Here is a 24,438-nt window from a genome sequence, read left to right as displayed (position 1 = left end):
TTTAAATCCATGAAAATTGGCTATGTCTCCGTGTTGTTAGCCCCTCACAAGCACACCTGGCAGAGGTTCTGTCTCTACCATACCCATACGGTACACATGTGCATCCTCCCACTATTTAATCACTCAGAAAAAGGAAAGAGAAAAGATGATCTATGCAAATGAATTAGAACGGAAACATGGTTGATTTTCAGCATCTTAAGAGTGCTGGGTTATGTAGTAATTGATTGATATCACATTGGACCACTGTGATCCCTTATTTTACTTCTCTACCATTAAGATCTGCAAATCAAAACAACTGAACATTAATTATTAATGCCTCTACTTGGGATTCCACCTGTGGTTGCCCTGAGGCGCTGCAGTCGCAATGGGCTGTCGTTTGGAGTGCTTTGTTTACCACACCATTTCGAGGAAGTACCATGCAGCCATCACAGGCAGTGAGTGGTCCAACTAACAACACAGCACACATCTGAAACAAAATGAATTGATGAATGCCTTTCTCTAGATTTAGAAAAAAGTAAACGCGCTCTCTGTGCTGCAATTAAGCGTCGTTTTCAGGAAACCAAAGCAGGTCGAATCACACAACCTGCATCAACTTGTATTTATTTTTTTAATGAAATAAAAGTTTTGACCAGGTAATGTGACATTCTTTCATATCTGTGGTTGACCCGGATATCCGGGTTGCTCTTTTGTTTCCGGTTTAAACCCTTGATTTTGGAAGTGTGTGACTTTGCCGGTTTGTAAAATCTGTGGCAATCCGCTCATTCCTTTGGGCATGCAATGTTTTTGTTTCCCTTTCCATCAGATGGTTTTAATATGCTTGGCTGCACCTCCAAACATTTCATCCGCAGAGCATCCTTTTCGACGTTGACAGTAGACAAGCAAGGTGCTCGCCTTTGGAAAAGATGCAAAGGAGCGCTCGTGTTTATCGCTGCCTCACAAACAGGTTCTTAAAAGCATTGTTGTAGTTTTTGTTGAAAGCTGTATATATGAGGGGATTGAAGAAGGAATTCGAATAACCCAGCCAGAGAAAGATGCTTTTCCAGACAGGGGGGATATTGCATGAGCAGAGGGGGTTTACAAGTTCTGTGATAAAGAAAGGTATCCAGCACAGCACAAAGACGCCAATTAAAATCCCGACCATCAGTGCCGCCTTCTTCTCTTTCTGTTCCCGCCATGTCTCGCCGTCTGTTTGGAATGTGATAGTGGCATGGCGGGCAGTAAACACCATCTGCGGCTCACGGGAGGCCTCCTTTACCTTGAGAGAGAGAGAGAGAGAGAGAGAAAAGGAAAGAAGAGTTATCTGGCAAGTCTTTTAAAGGACACGCCTTACAGCCTCAGAGCTGCCCTCAAAGCAATTACTACTTCAAACAAGGGCCTAGGTTAGTAAAGATAAAGCATAAAAGCTGCAGTGATATGAAAATCCAAAAGCGCTTGCTTGCAGGTGTGCCGGCTTGAAGAAAATGGGACACTGATAAAATTGGAGTTAAGGCTCCAGGCTTCATGCAGAAAGTAAACGCGACTGTATTATTCGAATATATCATTGGGTTACAAACTGCATGTGAATTATGTTTACTGCATTGACACATCTGCCCTATTTTGACCAACCGATCATGATGGAATTAGGTGTCAGATTTTATGGGCATTTCCTCAGAAAAGTGTTAGGTATGCATTCCATTCAAACAACTCAAAAGCTGTCTGTGGCTTCAAGCAGCCCTGACCGCTATGGCATCAGGGAAGGGGTATTCCAATATTATACATCAACACAGCATGAGCAATATCCCAGCAAATGTTGCATCCCAAAACAATCCTATGCATGACACAGGAATGTGCATTTTTCCGTCCGAGCATGTTCCAGATTTACTGTGACTCACTCTATTATGTAATCTGTTAATAGTATGACCAAACAAAACCCCCCTTTTCTGACTAAAACACGCCATCCGCTCCGGTATTATTCACTCATACACCTGCTGGGCTAAATCCCTGGTTCTATGTGATAAGCTTGAACGAATATTAATCCAGCGCCCAGTTACCTCAGGATTAGGTGCGCGAGACAAATAATAAACAAATACAAATACAAAAAATTAAAGGCTGCACAAAAATGAATGTTTTGTTTAGCTGATTTTGTGCACCCTTTAATATTCGAAATACATCAATTCCCCCCTCACCCATTGAAATCAGGGGTTTCACCTCCGTACTCCCTCCAACCTCTGCTCAGCCCCAACCCCGCCTCACATATAAATACTCTGACACACACCTTTTCCCCTGCCCCGCCTCACATACAAATGCACACACACGCAGACACAGTCCTTCTACCCAGCCCCTAACTACAACAAACATCTGAAACCTGTCTTCCCCAGCCTGTCTCATCAGCCAGTCCGCCGCTACGCACACTCGTGTGCTGCAAGGGCATGACAGTTAAGATTTTGAAAGACTGCTCTGAGCGTTCTCTTAGCAGTCTTTCTAAATCTGTCTTTCATTTTCGGGAAAATGAAAAAGACTTTTTCACTTAATACCACATTCTCACATCATCAACCAGAGTCAGCCTAGTACAGTTTAAGTCAGTGTTTGAGGCTGATATCCGAAACCTAAAGGAGAAAAACCCACAGTGATTTTGGGATTTATGTAAATCTTGTAATGCTGCTCATCTATAAAAAAAAGTATTTTTTACTATAAAAAGACTTAACATCTGAAACCTTACATAATATTTTTGCATCCTCATATCAACCAAATTATATCATTACTCAAATATTACAGATGAGTTTCCTGTTTTTTATACCCCACTGTGAACAGATGCATGGATTATGTAATATTCATTTAATTATATACATATATGCATTGTTCTTATACTTTGCTCAACATGTTTATATTCCTATAGAATATTAAGGAACATTCATCAGGATACATCTTTGATATTCTGTCTGTAGAGAATTCCCAAAACAACTGTATAAAGCAAAATACGTTTGAATTACTTGTTGAGGAACTGCCAATCACTGATAGACTTATCACATTATTCTACGAGCACAAGAAGTGATGTTTTACCATGTAGGGATATCATTTCCCACATTCCATATGAACCAAAAATTGTGTTTGTTCTCATCTTATGTGTGAATAAAATGACCACAAGAGAGATTGATTATACAGTTCTCTGGTTTATGTTAACTACATTCGAAAGAGCAGGGGAAACACTCCCCTTGTTGAGCAGTGCGAAGCTTAGCATTTGTTGGTCCTCAATTGGCAGCACTTTTTATTTCCCAATATGCTCCACCACTTGATTGTAGTTCCTTTGAAATGGACATATGGGAACCTTATTAACAAACGCTCGGATAATGATATATTATGGGAACAATGTACATTATTTTTTAATTCGGACATGAATGGCTTACCACAAAACAAATCTCCCATAGTGCTATTGTTAATCTTTTAGTTGAATATTTGCATCTTATTCCAAAACCTATAAGAACAACATTGGGAAAAGATTCTGCAACACTTTTTAGCTCTTTTATAATTATGTGAAAGAAGGCCTGCATACCATCCATAAGGGAGGCTTAGCTTAACACAGGAAGAATAAATGTCCCTCACACTATGGAACCTCCTCCCCGATTAGCATCAGACTTGCCCCCATGCTTCTACAACCCAGAAAAGAACTCGAGACCTACCTCTTCAAGGAGTCGCTCCTCCTCAACACCTATGTCATCATGTCGCCCCCACACCACCTGACTTGCTAGACGCTGATCACCCCTCTCTTCCCCGCCACGCTGTACAGCTGTACCCCTCCTCTGTGCCCCTCTGTAAACTACCCCCGCTGTATATCTGTTCTGTTGTTACCTCTGAAAAGCGCTCCGTTATGCATCTGTTCTGTTGTATACCTCTCTAAAGCAATCGTGTATCTGTATTGTATACCTCTGAAAAGCGCTCTGTTGCTTCTCAAAGCTAGGTCTGTGCTTAATAAATACCATAATATTAATAATACACCAGCTTCAACACATTGGTTAGAGGCCATATTGAAATGTGGCATTTATATCTCATCTCAAGGCGTGAATGTGGCATCAGAACATGGCGTCCGTTAAACACTAGGGGCCTGATTCACAGAACGTTTTCCAATGGGATTGACACATTATAAAATGCTTCTGTGAATTAGGATCTACATCTATTGTGTACAGCAGCGGTGTATTGGAATGAAAAACAGCCCTGATACTTCAATGCTGGACTGTCCTCTAACAGGGCCCCTCGGATACATACCTTTTAATAGATAATTGTTTAATATACTAACAGTCCCAAATTATTATGCATAGGGAATAGATATCGTTCCTATTTACCTCTCTCAATGCTGTGGAAGGTTGCTTGTAGAACAGTAACAAAACCACATCTACCCTTAATTGTTGCAAACCAACTTGAAGTAGCAATTATTCAGGAACTTTGTGCAGAACCTCGTTTCCTCATATCTATGTTACGACTAAAAACATCTTATTCAGTTCAGTCAGTGCTGTGAATAGTCTGTGAGCACACTAATACACACGTCTCCGCAAAACCTTGAGTCCGTGCCTGGCTATCCTAACAGCTTGTGTATAACAAACAGTGTTTATAACACATGTGAATAGTATGTGAGCACACTAATACACACGTCTCCGCAAAACCTTGAGTCCGTGCCTGGCTATCCTAACAGCTTGTTTATAACAAACAGTGTTTATAACACATGTGAATAGTATGTGAGCACACTAATACACACGTCTCCGCAAAACCTTGAGTCCGTGCCTGGCTATCCTAACAGCTTGTTTATAACAAACAGTGTTTATAACACATGTGAATAGTATGTGAGCACACTAATACACACGTCTCCGCAAAACCTTGAGTCCGTGCCTGGCTATCCTAACAGCTTGTGTATAACAAACAGTGTTTATAACACATGTGAATAGTATGTGAGCACACTAATACACACGTCTCCGCAAAACCTTGAGTCCGTGCCTGGCTATCCTAACAGCTTGTGTATAACAAACAGTGTTTATAACACATGTGAATAGTATGTGAGCACACTAATACACACGTCTCCGCAAAACCTTGAGTCCATGCCTGGCTATCCTAACAGCTTGTGTATAACAAACAGTGTTTATAACACATGTGAATAGTATGTGAGCACACTAATACACACGTCTCCGCAAAACCTTGAGTCCGTGCCTGGCTATCCTAACAGCTTGTGTATAACAAACAGTGTTTATAACACATGTGAATAGTATGTGAGCACACTAATACACACGTCTCCGCAAAACCTTGAGTCCGTGCCTGGCTATCCTAACAGCTTGTGTATAACAAACAGTGTTTATAACACATGTGAATAGTATGTGAGCACACTAATACACACGTCTCCGCAAAACCTTGAGTCCGTGCCTGGCTATCCTAACAGCTTGTGTATAACAAACAGTGTTTATAACACATGCAACAAATCCATAATTGAGTGCTTTAATTGAAAACCACGCTTTCTTATTTTTGGTAACTCCCAGCACTTTTGCCAGTTGAAACGTGCATGACATTTTATAGAGAATGCCCTATAATACACATTGATATCCATGCTTCAAATGTTTGCTGGACCACCATGGGTACAAAATAACCTTAATCGCAACAACAGTCGGTTACCCTACACATTCTCACACCTGCAAGCCTGCCCAAGCGTACTGCCTTTTCAAGAGATAAATATAACCCTATTTTCATTGTCTGCATGTTGGATGGCACCCATACTCAAGCCCTGTCCGTGTGTCGATCCCTTAATAAGAACTGCGTTAGTTAAGAATGTTCCCAGATCTTCGCTATCCAGGTGCCAGATTATCAAAGATTTGCACTGGTGCAAAAAAAGTGAGCAAATGCTTTGATAATGCAAAATGGAACAAATAGATTTTGGGCCTAATTCACAGAACGTTTAGCACGGAGCAAAGTGACTTTGCACTGAAAAAATGAACTTTGCACCAGGCCTAATTCACAGAACGGAGCAAAGTGGGTTTGCACTGCAAAAGTACTCTTTGCATCGCACTAAATTAGGATAATTCACGGTAAAAGCACTAAGTCTGCACAATCCATATAATCTAAAAACGTTTGCACTAGGACAAAAATTAATCAGGCAGTTTTTTGCACTATATGTGTTGCATAGCATACAACAAAAGGTGTCTACTACATTTATGTTCATGTTACGCAGCAAACATAGCAAATAAAACAGCCTGCTCCAATTTCCCCTGGTGAAAACATTTTAAAATAATGCTGATTGGGGCTAAACCTGTTTGCTCAATTCTCTATTATCAGAGCAGCAACATTGGTGCAAAATTCATTTGCTCCACATTTTTGCACCAGTGCACATCTTTGATAATCTGGCCCCTGATTTTATGTTTCTGAACTGTGGCTGATAGAGAAGTACCATACATGAGACTGTGAAGGCAGCCCATCCTGGACAATTACTGTGCCCTCTACTTTCTGGCTGTTACCAGTGAACCAGCCTGTTTCTCACTCAGTGGTTCAGTTTGTGCCTGATGCTCATTGGTCACTGGATAGAAATCATACCACTGGGTAGTTGATGGCCATATGTTGCCCTTCTCCCATAGAGATACTCTCCTGGGCCCACCTTCCCAGGGTTGACCGGTGTGCCATAGGACACCCAACACGAGGAACTACACAAAAATAAGGGTCGCTGAAATTAATCCCTGAATCTCAGAATAATCAGAAAATTTTAAAAGATATATAGGAAAACAATTGTTGCTTTAACCTAATTGGTCTTGTGCAGTGTCCTGTGCTGATATGGCTTGAGATCAATTAGATTAAATCAGCAATTGTTTATGACTAGTTGTGTTCAGTGTGTATGCTCACGTCACCACTTATGTATATCTTAATTGGCCACTGTAGTTAAATACAGGATCTGGTATTTCTGCACAAAACAGAACATTTATATATATTCTTATTATGCTACTTTACCACCCAGTGCTGACTTAAATGGTCTGGGATGATAGGTCAGGGGCAATGCACTCGCCTTGGAAGCAAGACAACGCAGAGCAACACAGGTTCGATCCCCGGGCGCTTAGAAACCTCTGGGTATTAAGCACGTTATGAATAACCAATTACAAGAGGTTTATTACTACAAGTATGTTTTATTTCAAAAACTAGACCAACTTCTTACAGTAGGAACACGACTGTAACACAAATATTGGCAACAGATTTGGTTTCATAAATGTACATTTTGTTTCTCCTGCGGTGCAGGGTAGGCTAAACAAAATTAACAATGACCATTCAATGCAACAAAAAGATCAAACACACACCAATATACCAAGAACACTGAACCAGCATATACTTTTAAATGCATCATTCACAACTATTACAGCTCTACTTGCTCCTCTAAAATGGCGGCTGCCGTAGCAGAGCTTTCACTAGGATGCGCTAATTCTCCATCACTAGGCCGATGATTAGCATCCGGCCCACTCTAAGATGCATCACCTATTGCTCTGGAGGAGAGCTAGAACGTCCTTTTGCAAAGCATAACAGGGCCCTTCTCTAAAATGTATGTCTACTGGAAAGCTCATACCGGGCAAACAAAATGTCCTGCTAGTAAAATGTTTAAATATCGATGGGAAGCACCAAGGAAGAATTCACACAGATTGCAAAAGTTGCCTTGATGCATGATTGACAATTCCTCTTCAGAGTTTCCATATGCACACCGTTCAGTTACATAGAAAACATCAAAGAGCGAATGAGCAGTGTTTAGCCCGTCATTCACTTTTCCAAAATATGCTCTGGGATTTCTTTTCAGTGTAACAAAGTTCACTATAGTATCCCGTCCCCCATCCTTTGCATTGCATGAGATATCACAGACACTCCCAACATATGCCTGTGTTTGGAGCCATTCTTTCCTGCTTCTCCTCAACTACGCTCGAAGGCATCCGATTGAACAGTTATCAATACTTCATTTGGAAAACCTGGTAAGTACAAATGGAGGGACACAAAGAGACATCACAGGAAAAAGGGACATCTCACAGGTGGACTTGGAATTGATGTTCCCTCACATTAAATCTGAAGGAGGAGGCACGATTGAATCACACTGACATCCTGCCTCCTCCTCCAACACGTGATGCTGCTGCGGTTGATGGTGGGACTGATGATGTCACTGGTTGGGTATGGGAGTAATAGTGGAAATAGTGGACACTGATTGTCGGTTTTGTAACTTTCCTGATACTAGATGGAAACTCTGAGACATTGGGTAACCTCTTGTCCAACATTACATTCTGTCAGAACATGGCACTTCAAGGACAATACCCCGTCTGACCTTGACTACTCTAGGGATCTATTTTGGGCCAGACTAATGTGGGGTGAAAACATTTCATTGATTCTTTGTGAGGTTCTAGAGCTTCTGCACAAATGATTTGTATTTTTCAATTTTTATTTCCTCAGCAAACTAAACTACGTTTCATCTATTCATGAGTTCCTTGTGACAAAAATGTAGTTGGTTAATGTGCGAATTGTTTTCGCTTTTTTCTTTTCTCTCTCTCTGAAAAGCTGTCTGTAAAATGTTAAGCTCCAGGTTTTATTAAGTTGTGAAAGACCGCTAACTGGACACTAAGAAATGGTATCACCATTGTAAGTGCAAGCATGTCCCTCCAGTAAATGACACCTGTCGCCTCTGTGATGGTGAGCCCATACCCATTCCCTGCAGCCTCTGGGGGTGTGTGGGTTACAGAGTCCTTGTCCCAGTGAGTGGGGCATGGTCAGTTAGAATCAGGAGATAGAAAAGATGACATCTTGGAACTGTGGGTTTATTTGATCACCACAAAAACCCAATTCTAGCCCTAATATTCTATGCTCTACACTTAAGGACCCAAAAGAGTCAAAAAGGGTGCACGCCAGGAGGTCTTACAAAAAAATGTCTGTCCGCCGTCTAGAAAACCTATTTAGTCTGATTCCTGACTCTACCACTATAAACCAAAATAAATTAATTTAAACATAAAGGTATTATAAGGGACTTCAACCCCCAAATGATGGAGAGGTGGCTGGTTTCTGACCCCACCTTAATGTGTGTGTTTTAGAAAGTGACTTCTCGACCGAGGCACAGTTCAAAAAAAGTCACCAATAAATGTCTTTAGGGCTCCTCGTCCGATATGATATGATATGGCATTTATAACGCGCCTATACCCAAGTGTTTCAAGGCTATGGTACACAGTTTCAGAACAATTCTCAGTAAATGTCTTTAGGGAATCCCACTGAATGCACAGTAAAATAAAGTGGTTGACTCTTTCTTTCCCTGTGGATGACCAGGGGCCGCCGTCCCACCGTTTCTGAAATTCATTGGTTCCTACCCCTCTCTGGGTTCTCGAGTTTCTCACCCTCTCATGGGGGCGGATTTCTTTTAGCCCACTCTGGGCTCTGGTTTCTTCTACCCCAACCTGGGGTCTCGGGTTTGTCCCCCCAGCCCTGGTGGTCAGATCTGTCTTAGTCCTCCTTGGCTCTGGATTATTCTACCCTGCCATGGGGTCTCCTTGGCTAACACTCCCTCTTGGGGTGGAATCTGTTTTAGCCCACTGCTGGCTCTGGTTTCTACTACCCCACCCAGTGGTCCTGTTTGACCTTTCATCCCTCCACCTGGCTCCCAGGAGCAACTGCACGCTATCGCCCTTTGTGCGGTGCTCCTCCTGGTAGGCATTCTCATCGGCCAACGTGGTTTCTCTGCCACAGTGTTGGAGTCCTGTTGTAGCTCCACAGGATTTCAGTGTTGGTTGATCTCTGCTTCGCTCAGTTGCAGCTCAAGCGCTCTGTACTACTGGAGACCCTCTTGGGCAGGGCTTCTGTGTTCTGGATCCCAGGCATTCTGTGGGCTTCTCTGACGTGTGTACTCATCCCACTAACAAAACTCCCAGGACAAGGTCACGCCCCCTGTAGCCCTGCTGGTCGGTCTCTCAGTCTTTTTGGCCTCTCTCTCTCTCTCTTTCTCTCTCTCTCTCTCTCTCTCTCTCTCTCTCTCTCTCTCTCTTTCTCTCTCTCTCTCTCTCTCTCTCTCTCTCTCTGCTAGTGGTCCTCTTACCTCTTGTGCAATGACGGCAGGGATGGACTGGCCTATAGGGAACGCCGGACACCCTGGTCCTCTTTTGTGTTGTAACCTATTTTATTCCCAAATGTTTTCATAGGAAAAGGGTTGGACTTGCTGAAAGCTTGTAATATGGGGCCACTTTGAAAATTATTTCCAGAGCCTCTTTTGGTTCCCAGTCCACCCCTGAATGACGGGATGGGGTTTTACCACTATCGCCGCCTCGCAAAGGAAGGTGGTGCTTGCAGGGGGTCAGATTCCATACCAGTTATCTGTGATAAAAAGGGGTAAGTCATTACACACATTAATTCCCATGTAACCACCGACAAAACTATGACAGTTATAAGGAAGGGCAGCACATAGACCTCTTTAGGGATTGCCTGTCCCTAACTGGGGCAGTCACCCAGTGTGATGCTCACCTGGTATCCACAGGGACGCCACCCAGCCCTGGTTGGATGATTGCACTCTCAAACCCTCTCCCGTTCCCTTGGTAAGGCCTCTGGTTAAAGATGGGTCTTAATATTGTAAAAGGTGGATTCTCCGTCCAGCTCCTCGTGGCAGGGGTGCGTAGATTTGGGGGACGAGCAGCGACCAAGTTACTTCACTGGTGCAAGCCCCCCTGTGGGAATCCAGGCCTGCTGCAACTCCGTAGGTTTGTTGCTTTACAGTCTTTATATGCAATTCTTATGTTCCTCTTAGTTCAAATAATAATGTCTTGCTTCTTTTATTTTAGGTATGAAAAGGTATTTTGGTGTTGTCATGCAGTTTGAAGATGAGACTGGGCCGGTAGGCGAAAGTGCGGTGTGCGTGATGCTGTCTGGTGAGTAATGCGCGATGCGCGGCGCTGTTTCGCCTTTTATATTGCTAACCTGTGTCATTTCTCTCCTTGCAGGTTGTGATGTTCCTCGCCGTGCGCCGTAATGTTCCAGCAATGATACTGACCAGGAGATGACTACCCAGGTAAGAATTGTGCGGCTTTCTTCATTCGGGAGGAAACGTGAGTAAACTCTTACTAATGCTGTCTTTCTTTCCCCTCTTTCCAGGTTATGGTATTCCAGGATGCATGCAGTGCCGGATGATGGAGTTCGTACCTTCAGGTGAGTGGAACTGAAGTCAGCGATGAATTGAAGACAGGATACTGTTCCAGTATCTTGTGTTCTTTCTCTCTCTGCAGGTCCTTGGTTTCAGGTAAGCCGGCATCAAAGAACTGGACACGGTGAGCGTTATGCTGCCCACAGCAAAATAACAAAAAGGATGTTCTGCTGTTTGGGTGTGGTTTAAATAGTCTCAGGTAAAGTAGTCCAGGTAAAGTAGTCCCAGGCCTGCCACACCCAAAAGATTAGACCGCATAGCTCAGTTCCTTGTAACTGAGCTATGTGTGTGCCTCCATGTTGGCTGAAACCCCCAAGTTAAATAGTCCCATTCTAATGTTGGTCTTCATGATGGTTATGTGCCTGGCACCAAAGGCGCCAGGACTGACTCCAAGAGAGTCTTGGATGAGGTTTTAAGGCCTTTGACCTGGCCCTAACTGGAAGGCTGACTTGCCAGTGCGGGCCAGGGGCAAGGGTCATGACACCCAGAGTGGGTTCCCACTTGTCCTGTTTCCTGGGGGTGTAAAGCTGAGCGTGTTCACCTCCCTAATCCCAAGGGGGGGTCTCCCCCTTTGGGGCAGGAAGCATGGACAATATTGCCCAGCAGCTCAAGACATGCAGTCTGGTGTGTGAGCTGATCATTAGCGAGGTAGAATTGTTGGAGAAGGTGGAATAATCTAGTGGGCTTCAGAATTTTATGAAGCATCTCCCAAACCACATTCAACAATGTGAACAGTCTTGCTGTAGTGGCACTGCAGTAAGGGGATCTGCCAATATGTGGAATTTTGTTTGGTGCTGGGGTCTGTTTATGTTGTGGTTTTTTCTCCTTTACTTCTTTCTTAAAATAATAACCAAAATGCACACTAACTTGTTTGGAGATTTATTGGGTGTACTCCCATGACATTATCTCACCATAAATAATGAACAACATTTCAAGTATGATCAACTTTCAATATTTGTAATATTATCAAAAATTATGTATTCATATAAAATGTCCAAATATTTGACAAATATCTTTTTAGCAAGTGCTTCCACAATAACTCTTGGTTCTTCAACAATAACTCTTAACATTGGTAATTTGTCAAAAAAGGGTCCTTCCTTTCTATCAAAAACTGCTAACATTGGGCAATATTTTTACTATTATAAAAAATATTTTTCACGGATAAAATGTCCAAATGTTTGACATATCTTTTTATCAACTGCTTCCACCATAACTCTTGCTTCTCCAACTCTTCGTATTTGCTATTTGTCAAAAAAGGCCCTTCCTTTTTACAACTGCTAGCACACGTGCTTTGCATGTTTGCAGACCTCATATGCTGCTTTCGTGCTTCTTCGGAGCTACTTCATTTATTTGCTAATTTAATCACAACAGCATAACATTGCTAACAAAACATTGCTATGAAATCCTAAACAAAAACGAATTTTTATAAAAATTGAAAAAAAGAAAAATTAATAATTAATAAAATAATTTGCTTATTTTTATTTCTGGGCACTGTGTGCTAATCCAATATATTAAACACTTTTAAATACTATGGCTTTACCTCTGAATTCTTAAACATAGGCAATCATACTTCATAATGTTCAGATCATAAGATACATATATATATTTTCTTTCCATTACAGGGCCTGCGGTAGCGGCTCTGTAGTTATGGTTAAGTTGCACAACTCATAGAAAGAGCACTTCTTGGGCGGCTTTTAACCTTGGGGCCGTTCGTCGAATCCTCACCAAACTTTGCAAAGAAAGTGTATGGCTGCCTCGGAACGCTTTTGCAAGGTTTGGCGCAGTTTTGTCCAGGGGGGCGGGCGCAAAGTTACAGAGGGGTCCCAAAATGTGTGGAAATTCTCAGATGCAATGGAAAAAATCTTTTGTTCATGCCTACAGCCCAAACCGCTCGATGTATTTTCACCAAATTTGAACTAGGAGTGGCAGCTTCGTTCCTAACCTGTGCTTTTGTAAATTTGGAGTAAATCCATCCAGTAATTCTTTTTAAAATGGCCCAAAAGTAGGTACAAAATAAATTAGTGATATCTGGGTCGAGTCTGTGGACTAGTTTCCTGATTCGGGGTCCACGGATGCCTCTTGGTCAATCAGAGAGCAGCGTGATGTTCGCGGACATCATACGTGCTCACTGATTGGACAATTAAAATTGTGAGGTCCATCAAAACTTTTGAAACAGATGCCATGCATGTTGGATTTGGGATCAGCGCCCGTAGTCCGCGGACATTGGAGTAAAAACATATTAAAAAAAACAACATTGCACTTGTCAAACTAATCAAACTATCTCTGGGGAGGTGAGGGTGATGAGGATGGGATGAGCTATGGCAATAAAAAGCCAAGAATTGGGTGTTTTTTCTTCTGCGAAGTCGGCGAACATCTCAGATGTTCAAGGGCATCCATGCATATTTCTGCATTACAGGGTCGGTGAAAAGCAGGTTTTGGATGGCTTATAACTTTGGTGCCACTCAGTGATACTGCATGAAATGTTGCAATATGATTTTAGACCTGACCCTGAATGGTTCTGCAAAGTGTGGTGCTGTTTCGCCAAGAGGGGACAAAATTCGAGGGCGGGCCCAAAATATTTGAAAGGCTTATACATTTGGTGCTGTTTGTCTAATGTGCACAAACATTTGCAAAACGATTTGAGACCCAGATTTGAATGTTTTTGCAAAGTGTGGTGGGATTTTGTCTAGAGTGGGCAAAAATCAAGGGGGGTCTCACCATTTTTTGAGGGCTTATAACTTTGTTGCTGTGTGACGAATATGCACAAAGATTTTCAGAAATATTATAGACACAACCTGAAATGTTTTTGCAAAGTCTGAATTTATTTCTTCAAGTGGTGGCTTGAAGTAATAGGACAATTTTTTCTACATACATTTTGACACTTTTAAAACATGGATGGATTTCAGCAAACGTGTGCAAGGAGCATTGGCAAGGACCTGAAAGCATGGTTTTGCAAATGTCTGTGTTTTATGTTTTGAAATGTGTCATAATGTAGGTACAAAAAATAGTGATATACCTTTGGTGACTGAGGTAAAGCCTGTGGCCATGGGCAGGTTATCTGAGACAGTATGGCTACTGGCCATGATCATGAGGTACTGGCAATGGGGTTAAAGAGGGCATAGCCACCAGGGACCAGCTACGTGGTAAAGGTTTTTTCGAAATCTAGATAGGTCTGAATGGGGAAAAAATTCTGCTCATGGCTATAGCCCAAAGTGCTGCACACGATTGCAGACAACATTCGCGATGAGGATCAGCAAGGACCTCAAAGCATGGTTTTTCACATCTGTCATGTATTTTATTTTCTCTAATGTGCAAAAATGTAAGTACAAAACATTGTGATATAACTTTGGTGCCTGGGCAAGGGGCCTGGCCCTGAGCAAGAACAAATGTGTACTCTGATTTTCTTATTGGGGTGTGGGGCTTGGCCGAAGCCCTACGTTTAAATGGGAAAAATAATTCTGCTTGTGGCTGCAGTCGAAAGTGCCGGACAGGATTGCAGCAAACTTGTGCGAGGAGCATGAACCTGAAACCATGCTTTTGCAAATCTGTCCCGTGTTTTACTTTTTTCAAAGTGTCAAAAAGTAAGTACAAAAAATAGTGATCTAACTTTGCTGCCTGGGCATGTGATGTCATCTTTGATGTCCTGGGTGATGGTTTTAACAGTGCGCGGTGGTGGAAATAGACTTCCTTAAACTTGCTGCATATATGTTTAAAGATGGCGTACCTAGGAGAAAGAAGGAAAGGACAGTCTGTCCTTACTTTCCATATATTTGTCTCTATAAGAAACCCAGGAGGGTGTTGCAGTAAAGCAACAAGCAGATGCTGCTTAATATTGAAAGAGAAAATAAGTCCAATAGGACAGTAAGTCAGTACAATCCCCAAATCTCTTGGGAATAGCGTTTTGTGTTATTTGGTATTGGGACAAAAGGGTACAATGTTAATGAGTTGTACCCTGAATTGAATTTTTAGATATTGTGCTGCTGAAAAGATTTAAAATAAGGAATAAGTGAACATAGGTGGGATGGAGAAACTAATAATGAGGCAATTAAATGTCCCTTTTTACCAAAAATATTGATCAGCACAATATAGTTAGTCATGAATTAAATTGATTAAAATTGTAGTGTTAATGGTTTCTTCCGCAGGTAAAGTTGTTTATGAAACACTAGCAGAAGTTCTCCAAACGGGTTCTGTAATGTGGCGGGGCGGTCTGCCACAAATAATCACTATGACTCTCGTATAGAATTCCAAGGGTGTTTAGTGAAATAAATTGTCAGGATAGCTGTTTGTTTCCTTGATTCTCTAGGGTCTAAGCGACTGGCGAATATTGCCACTAGGGACGTCCCTTTCCTCTCTCGATTTTCCCTGGGCTTAGGATTCACCTCCAAGTCATCCCTATCGGGATGTTAGTCTTCTACCGATCGGTAACCCACTGAGATGTTGGCTATCTGGCTCCCTCGGGAACCTCTGTCTTTCCCTCTCCTATCCATGGTTAGGTGCTGGGAAATAGGGAATGGTACCTTCTTTCACCCAGAATCACGTACACTCCTTTCACAACCTCTCACTCCCGACCCTTTCCTATACCAAATCCCTTCTAACTGTTCTCCTCCCACCACGTCACTGTCCCTTCCAATCTCTCACTCTGCCTTTCCACCTCTACCCTTCGATCTTACTTCCTTTCCCAGTCTTATTCTTTTAACAACTGAAATCTCCCACTACTCCTCTATATCCATTCCTTCTCATCCCTCCTTCCTCTCACGCCACTGCTCGGCATCCTACTATTCCACTTATCCTAACTCCTGTTCAACTCTAGACCAATAGCTGCTCCTATTTCTCACACTCTCTGTCACTTTTCCCGCTACGACCACAACTCCCGTTACACTACCTCTCTCTAATACCTTCCAGATCACTCAAGGATATGGTGCCTTGCACACCTCTTTGTACTAGCCCATTTTTGACTCTCAGGGACTCCCAGGGATATGGTATCTTGCTCACCCAGGGGATGTGACAGGGGAGGGACAAGGCAGGGCTTAAAAGGGCGAGTAAGCCCCGCTCCTTTTCCAACATGGACCATGCTGGGGTCCCGGGACGCTGGATTCTCTTTAGAGCCTGTAGCCTCCTAAAATAATAATTGCCAAAATCCCTGGTGATTTAGAGGGCTAAGGCCACATGGGGCCTTCAATACATTTGGAACATCCCTGGTTGGGTTAGTGGTGGCGTTATCTCCTATCCGCGGGCTCCAGCTGACGGTGTTGTGAAGCTTGGCGGCACCCCGTGAAAGTGATGCCACCTCTGCGCCATTGCTCTCTGGCGTCCTGTGCCAGTGTTGCTGTGAATCCCAGCAACCCACGGAAGGGACACCACCTCTGCCAAGCTGCTGCTCATCTTCTCCCCAGCCCCGAGGCCCGCCATTGCCGCAGGTAAGTAGGAGTGGGAGGGGGACTGCCCACACATGGACAACAGTGTAGCCTCCCCCACTCCTTTCTGACAGGGCCACAATGCTGGCCCTCTCACAGCAGAGACACATAACACTGATCCTGTAGGTTGCTGTTCCGATGTCAGCGGTACATGGAACCCTCCCGAACTGATAGCCAGGGCGGGGAGAAGCGGTTGCCATTGTGGTACCATCCTTTATTCCAGAGACGCCAACAGAGCTTGGCACAGCCAGTGAATCGGAGGGGCTACTGTGTGTCTCACCCTTCGGCATCCCACTTCCACTCCTAAAGACCCCTCACCCAGGTGATCCTCCCACACTGGTCCACCCCTAGGATCTGGATCCAATGGCAATGGCCGTGTCCTGGCCACCTGGATGACAGATCCCCAGGGACTGGCAACTGAGACACCTTTAATTTTCTCAGAGTGCAGTAAAAATTGTGTGCGCAACCCTTGCCCTATGGTAGTGGGGAAAACATGATGATATGAGGTGTGCACCATTTCACTGCAGGAGTGCATCAAAATGTTGCTGTGCACCAAATTGCTTCTGGAGTTGGGCACACAATAGGTATGCATCCTCTTCCCTGTGGATGGCAGCAACAATTAGGGGTGTCCACCTAATCCTGAGGGGAGTGATCAAAGACATACAAAATGTAGCATGGATGTTCAAAATGTAGTTGGCTTGTTGCTTCGCACTCTAGGGCATCAGCAAAATTGTTAATTCTTCACTCTACCACAGTCACCTTCCAGCACCAACACCACCTGTTAATTCTAAGGTTTTTTGGATGGCCAAATCATTCCGCTTAATGATTCAGGTTTCTTCCAGTGGTGTTTGCTTGTTATCAATTTCTGTCGAAGGACCTAATATTTCTGGTGATTTTTAGTACCAAGTGTTTCTAAGGACAGCTAAAGAATTTCCCTGAATGAGTTGAAGATTCTTCCAGTGGTGTCTGCTTCATAGCAGCTTATCGTGAATATCTGCAAAATTCGTGATGCTCTGTGGACGGTGGTTCTACCGCTTACTATGTGTTCTCTCGCATGTGGCAAGCCAAAGAACCTCCCATGACAGAGCTTAATTAATTTGGCTGATAGTGGTGTTGGGATTGAGGGTGAAACACTCAGAGAATGCTGCATCGATGGCCTTGGTGCAGAGTTGGACAAACTTCCTCCTGCTGCCGAATGACACGGGTCTCCATGCTCCATTCCCCAGGAACCAATAATTCTATTTGATGCAAAATATTTACGGTGAAGAAGGTGACCCCATTCCATTTGGACTGGAACCTTCAGGGCTCTCTTTTGATCAGGCTATAGACAAACTAATATTTTGGGAGCCAGAATTTTCAGAGCTGGTAGTCAATCTACAGGAAGCAAGTGTGGGCTGTATACATTTCTAGATTAAGAGATTATGGAGGTTTCTGCATGTAATCACCCCAGGGCGGTGGCCTCCCAGACTATCCAGAAGATAGTCGAGGCTTTGGGACTCGGGTGCCATTCAGGCTCGTCCAACATTATGATTTGACCCACATTCTTGACAAGAGTCCTCAGAGAGATGAAAGTTCTGCCCTTTAACCCAGCAGTGGCTGAATATGTTCCAGCACCGTGGCAAAACCCACGTTTGACATCGATGGTTAGTAAGGAACACGCAAAAAAGTACAAGCCGACAACCCATTATTCCTTCCAAAACATGTCACCTGAAAGCCTAGTGGTTCAGGATGCCACATCAATACAACACAGGAACACAGAACTAGAAGAAGGTAAGAAGGTAAGTACTGTATTTGCAGCTATCTTGTTTCCCACTCGAGGGCATAGGCAGCAGCCACACACTCCTGGCCTTTCTTCGTTTTCGTTGAAGTGCAATCTGTGCTTTCTCTCTCTCCTCTGCCACTCCCTGCTTGTCTCACATCGCCTCACCTATCTCTTCTTCCTCATAGGCGGATTGGCTTCCCCAGGCACCACGTGTCCCGGGAGCAATTCTAATTTCCAGACCTCCAGGGCAGCCTTGCCCACGGCACAATCTAAGGGCACCTTCCTTATGGTGCTCACAACCCCTGTTTGCCTGTTCATCCCCCTTGCCCAAGCCCTGCAGGACACCACGCTCTCCAACTACAGCTACTACCAGGTAAGGGATGTCTTCATGGAATCTCACCACTGCTGTATCTTGCCACACCTGCATAAAGCTTCCCACGGTGTTCCAACTGGCCGTTTGTTAAATTACATTTCACCACTTTTTGCATTCTGCCAGACTTGCATTGCCTGACTTGGATTCCCATTTTAGATTACTGTAGGGAAGCTAGTCTCTGATTGTGTTCTGCCACACTTTCATTTTGCCTAACTAGGGTTCCTAATCTAGATGGCTACTTTAAATCTTGCCACTGTTTGTATTTTGCCACGCGTGCATTTCCTGACGAGGTTTCCCAGTTTAGATGTATGCTTTAAATCTTGCCACACTATGTATTTAGACACATTTCCCTTCTGCCTGACTAGGGCTCCTAATTTAGATTGCTGCCTCAAATCTCGCCACTGCTTATGTTTTGCCACACTTGCATTTTGCCTGACTAGGGCTCCTTGGTGATATTGCTACTTAATTCTCGCCACTGCTTTTATTTTGCCTCACTTGCATTCTGCCTGACATGGGCTCATAATTTAAATTGCTAATTTAATCCTTGCCACTGTTTGTGTTTTTCCACATTTTTTTCACAGAATAAGGTAGGTTGCCACTGTGAATCTCCCCACGGCTGTTTCTTGCTCACACTCATGCGCTGCATCCCACAGAATGCAGTTGAGTCCCACGGGCGGGTCATTCGAGCTGCTCACAAAGACGCACACATTTGAAATGCACACTATTTAACTGTACCCTACCCTAAACATGAATCATCCTTGGCCTATCGCCACCACCCATATAATACAGCTGAGTCCCATGCAAAATTCGGTCCAGCGGTTCACATAGCCTGACGCTGTTGACAATTTGACACAACACCCGTCCCACACTTGTTAATATGGACCTAGCCATTCTCTACCTACCTTCGATCAGGCTATAAATGCACACATGCATTTTACCACTCCTCTCACTACCTCTCAACTCAGACTATGGTCTTCCAAAAGGCGTTCATCTTCACAGTACTTCAAGGCCGTACCAATGACAGGAGGAGCTATACAAATGCCAAATAACCCCAGTCTTTCCTTTCATATGTTCAAATCACGAGAGTAAGAGACATGATGCTTTAATCAAAAATACCTTTGGGTCAGGCAGCATACCTCTGAAAGCAAGCAATATGTCATGCATCCTTGCCAAGTACCCCCGTTATATGGGAAGTGTGGTTTCATGACCATTGAGTTAAAGTGTTAGATACAAGACAGTTTTATTGATTTAGTGTCTGATGGGAGGGAAGCAGCATGCCAAGCCCTGCTTACTGGTATGGACATAGCTGATTGTGTGGCCTCAGCGATGGGTACAGCATCACTTATTCATAGGTACTCATGGATGAGGACATCGGGCTTTGTTGCCGACATGCAAGCTAAACTGCTTGATATGCCCTGTTATGGCGCCCAACAGTTTGGATGGTAAACTTTCTCTACTTCCACCCCTCCTTCTCCCCCAACGATTAGACACCTCTGACAGATTCTCCGGCACTACAGGTCTTGACAACATAGACTGCGTGCAACATTCCAAATTTCAAAAAACATTTTTGTTTAATACAGAATATTTAAATTAAAACATAAGATACTACCCACACCTAACACAGTGTACAAAACTACCACTAAAACCTACAAAATCTAAAAAGCTAAATTTCAAATAAACCACTTACAAATGGACACAGACGAAATCACATATAACAGTAAATAGAAAAAACCTAAATGTGTCACTAAAACAACATATAATCCCAACATGTTTCTGTTCTTTAAAGCCCCTTTCGGGCGAACATTCTTCAGGGGAACCTTTAAAACATCCACTATTCTTCTCAACACCGTGTTGAATGGGTAGTTTCAGGCAACCAGCCTGCAAAGAATAGAAACAGAGGAAACTAATCAAATCCCCAGGGGAGGTTGTATTACCAAATGTAAAAGTGGAGTTGACTCAGTCAAGAGAACAATTCCACAAAAAGGTTTAGAAATTAAACCAATTAGATTTACCTTAATGTGGTGAATCTTCAACGCACGTCTGTAAATGACAGATAGGCTAATTTTTCTTCATTGAAAAACCAAGATACTTCAAAAGGCGTCTCAATCCGCCGAAAATATCGTCACACCTAGAAAGGACACATCACACTACCAATGAGCCACAGATCACTACAGGACAACAGTCATGAATTGTTCAGGATATATTAAATAAAAATTACCTTCACGCAAGTGAAGCCACCCACAACGTGGGGCAAGGGGAGGAAATCCCTTGTAATGACAACCAAGTCTGCAGATGATTACAAAAGAGGACGCAGAACCAATCTGTAATATAAGAAGGGCGGTCACCAACCATCTCAAAGAGCATTAAAATGCACCGATACACCACGGCTCCCAAATGTGTAAAAAAAGGGAAGAAAAGAAACCATTTCAAGCCCAGCCTAGGTCGTGCATTAGAGCTCATGCTTCCAAACAGTAGTGTCATACACCAGCGGTCTTCACAGCCATTAAATGTGTAAAAACATGCTGAACGTGACCAAGTAGTGAGAGATAGTACACAACACCTCAACGTTCAGTAAGTAAAAAACTGCGGAAAAGGGATAATAGCCACCAACATCACTAAAAGTAATGTAGCTACTAAAGTTCAAGAACAACATGCTCACCTCTAGATTAGGAGAAACAAACTCCTCGCTAATGACTCGCGGGGTTTGAAAGAAGACCGTGCAGCACCAGAATGTGTTTTCACCAAGTGCAGCAAAACGCTCCCCACTTCCTAGTAAACACTAAGAAAGGACTATACTTTTTGATTACATACTCGCCGGCAAGAAAATACAGCGGCCATCTTTTACATGCAATTTTCCTAGTGAACACTAAGGAAGGACTACACTCTTCAGTTAGGTACTAGCCGGTAAGAAAAAACTAGCGGCCATCTTTGCATCAAACCACCCAACAACAAGGGGGAGCAATGTTGAGAAGAGAGTGCACTGGGGGGCACAAAACCATTCAAAAGAAATCGACACAGCATTGCAAAAATCAAGCAACAGACATAGTCACATTTTTGCAAATATAGATGGCAAAAAATAAGGAAAATTCAAAAAAATTCAAAACACAGCCAAAATTGCAAACAATAATCAGATTGCAGAAAACATTTATGTTTGGCTGACCAGATGCCAATCAATACTCTCATTGAGCCCCAGAACATTACTTTGCAATTTAAAAATAATTTTTTGTTCCAGGTTCAATAATTTCTGGTCTGTCTCGGCTTTCCTATGGCCTTTAGAAAAAGTCAAAACCTAAGGAACATTTTGATCAGGAATGATGTAACTGAGAAAAGTACACCATTGGTGAGACAAACCAGGTTATGGGGTTTACCGGAAATAAAAGGGCATTTTCCTTGCGGTAAATGTAGTATGTGTGCCCAAACTAAAGAGATTAGATATATACAAATTTTACCTAATCTGCAATGGGTGTGTAATGAAATGACCAACTGTAACACATCCAATGTTGTGTATTTAATCACATGCCCCTGTGGCCTATATTATGTAGGCAAGACTAACAGACAATGTAAAGTCCGTATGGTGGGACATCGGAGCTGCATCAGAAATCAAGTGATTGCAGCTCCTTTAGTGAAACATTTTCTTGATATGAAACATGGCTGCAATGACTTTACGTGGTTTATTTTGAAAAAGGTGCATGGCCATAGGAAAGCCGAGACAGACCAGAAATTATTGAACCTGGAACAAAAAATTATTTTTAAATTGCAAAGTAATGTTCTGGGGCTCAATGAGAGTATTGATTGGCATCTGGTCAGCCAAACATAAATGTTTTCTGCAATCTGATTATTGTTTGCAATTTTGGCTGTGTTTTGAAATTTTTTTGAATTTTCCTTATTTTTTGCCATCTATATTTGCAAAAATGTGACTATGTCTGTTGCTTGATTTTTGCAATGCTGTGTCGATTTCTTTTGAATGGTTTTGTGCCCCCCAGTGCACTCTCTTCTCAACACTGCTCCCCCTTGTTGTTGGGTGGTTTGATGCAAAGATGGCCGCTAGTTTTTTCTTACCGGCTAGTACCTAACTGAAGAGTGTAGTCCTTCCTTAGTGTTCACTAGGAAAATTGCATGTAAAAGATGGCCGCTGTATTTTCTTGCCGGTGAGTATTTAATCGAAAAGTATAGTCCTTTCTTAGTGTTTACTAGGAAGTGGTGAGCGTTTTGCTGCACTTGGTGAAAACACATGCTGGTGCTGCACGGTCTTCTTTCAAACCCCGCGAGTCATTAGCGAGGAGTTTGTTTCTCCTAATCTAGAGGTGAGCATGTTGTTCTTGAACTTTAGTAGCTACATTACTTTTAGTGATGTTGGTGGCTATTATCCCTTTTCCGCAGTTTTTTTCTTACTGAACGTTGAGGTGTTGTGTACTATCTCTCATTACTTGGTCACGTTCAGCATGTTTTTACACATTTAATGGCTGTGAAGACCGCTGGTGTATGACACTACTGTTTGGAAGCATGAGCTCTAATGCACAACCTAGGCTGGGCTTGAAATGGTTTCTTTTCTTCCCTTTTTTTACACATTTGGGAGCCGTGGTGTATCGGTGCATTTTAATGCTCTTTGAGATGGTTGGTGACCGCCCTTCTTATATTACAGATTGGTTCTGCGTCCTCTTTTGTAATCATCTGCAGACTTGGTTGTCATTACAAGGGATTTCCTCCCCTTGCCCCACGTTGTGGGTGGCTTCACTTGCGTGAAGGTAATTTTTATTTAATATATCCTGAACAATTCATGACTGTTGTCCTGTAGTGATCTGTGGCTCATTGGTAGTGTGATGTGTCCTTTCTAGGTGTGACGATATTTTCGGCGGATTGAGACGCCTTTTGAAGTATCTTGGTTTTTCAATGAAGAAAAATTAGCCTATCTGTCATTTACAGACGTGCGTTGAAGATTCACCACATTAAGGTAAATCTAATTGGTTTAATTTCTAAACCTTTTTGTGGAATTGTTCTCTTGACTGAGTCAACTCCACTTTTACATTTGGTAATACCCCCTCCCCTGGGGATTTGATTAGTTTCCTCTGTTTCTCTTCTTTGCAGGCTGGTTGCCTGAAACTACCCATTCAACACGGTGTTGAGAAGAATAGTGGATATTTTAAAGGTTCCCCTGAAGAATGTTCGCCCGAAAGGGGCTTTAAAGAACAGAAACATGTTGGGATTATATGTTGTTTTAGTGACACATTTAGGTTTTTTCTATGTACTGTGATATGTGATTTCGTCTGTGTCCATTTGTAAGTGGTTTATTTGAAATTTAGCTTTTTAGATTTTGTAGGTTTTAGTGGTAGTTTTGTACACTGTGTTAGGTGTGGGTAGTATCTTATGTTTTAATTTAAATATTCTGTATTAAACAAAAATGTTTTTTGAAATTTGGAATGTTGCACGCAGTCTATGTTGTCAAGACCTGTAATGCCGGAGAATCTGTCAGAGGTGTCTAATCGTTGGGGGAGAAGGAGGGGTGGAAGTAGAGAAAGTTTACCATCTTATCCTTCTTTTATAATATAATCTATGTTCCTATTGGTGGAGTAAGATGTGGTACATATAAATAGGATCCTGTGTACCTATTTGATTACACGCCCAACAGTTTGGGACATATGCCTTCTCAGCCCTCACACATCTATAAAACAAGAGTGATCCCAATAACAAAACTGAAAGAGGCACAGATAAGAGATCTACCTCCTTCACCTTTTGTGGCAATGTGGACTGAGTACAG

At 42.8% G+C, this 24,438-nt stretch overlaps 1 protein-coding gene across 1 annotated transcript in view; it reads right to left on the bottom strand.

The window, feature by feature from the left end:
• Positions 1-583: 583 nt before the first annotated feature.
• Positions 584-24,438, bottom strand: part of LOC138489039 (5-hydroxytryptamine receptor 5A-like) — a 724,752-nt gene continuing 700,897 nt past the window's right edge. The window contains exon 2 of the mRNA XM_069616591.1: positions 584-1,255. Within this exon, the coding sequence (XP_069472692.1) occupies positions 923-1,255 (333 nt within the window). The 3' untranslated portion in view covers positions 584-922. The remainder of the gene's footprint in view (positions 1,256-24,438) is intronic.

This window comes from Ambystoma mexicanum, chromosome 9 (genome assembly GCF_040938575.1).
Source record: "Ambystoma mexicanum isolate Mex_15411 chromosome 9, UKY_AmexF1_1, whole genome shotgun sequence".
NCBI classification, from domain to species: Eukaryota; Metazoa; Chordata; class Amphibia; order Caudata; family Ambystomatidae; genus Ambystoma; species Ambystoma mexicanum.
Note: the sequence above shows the minus strand (reverse complement) of the source record. Positions and strands in the feature narration are given on the sequence as shown.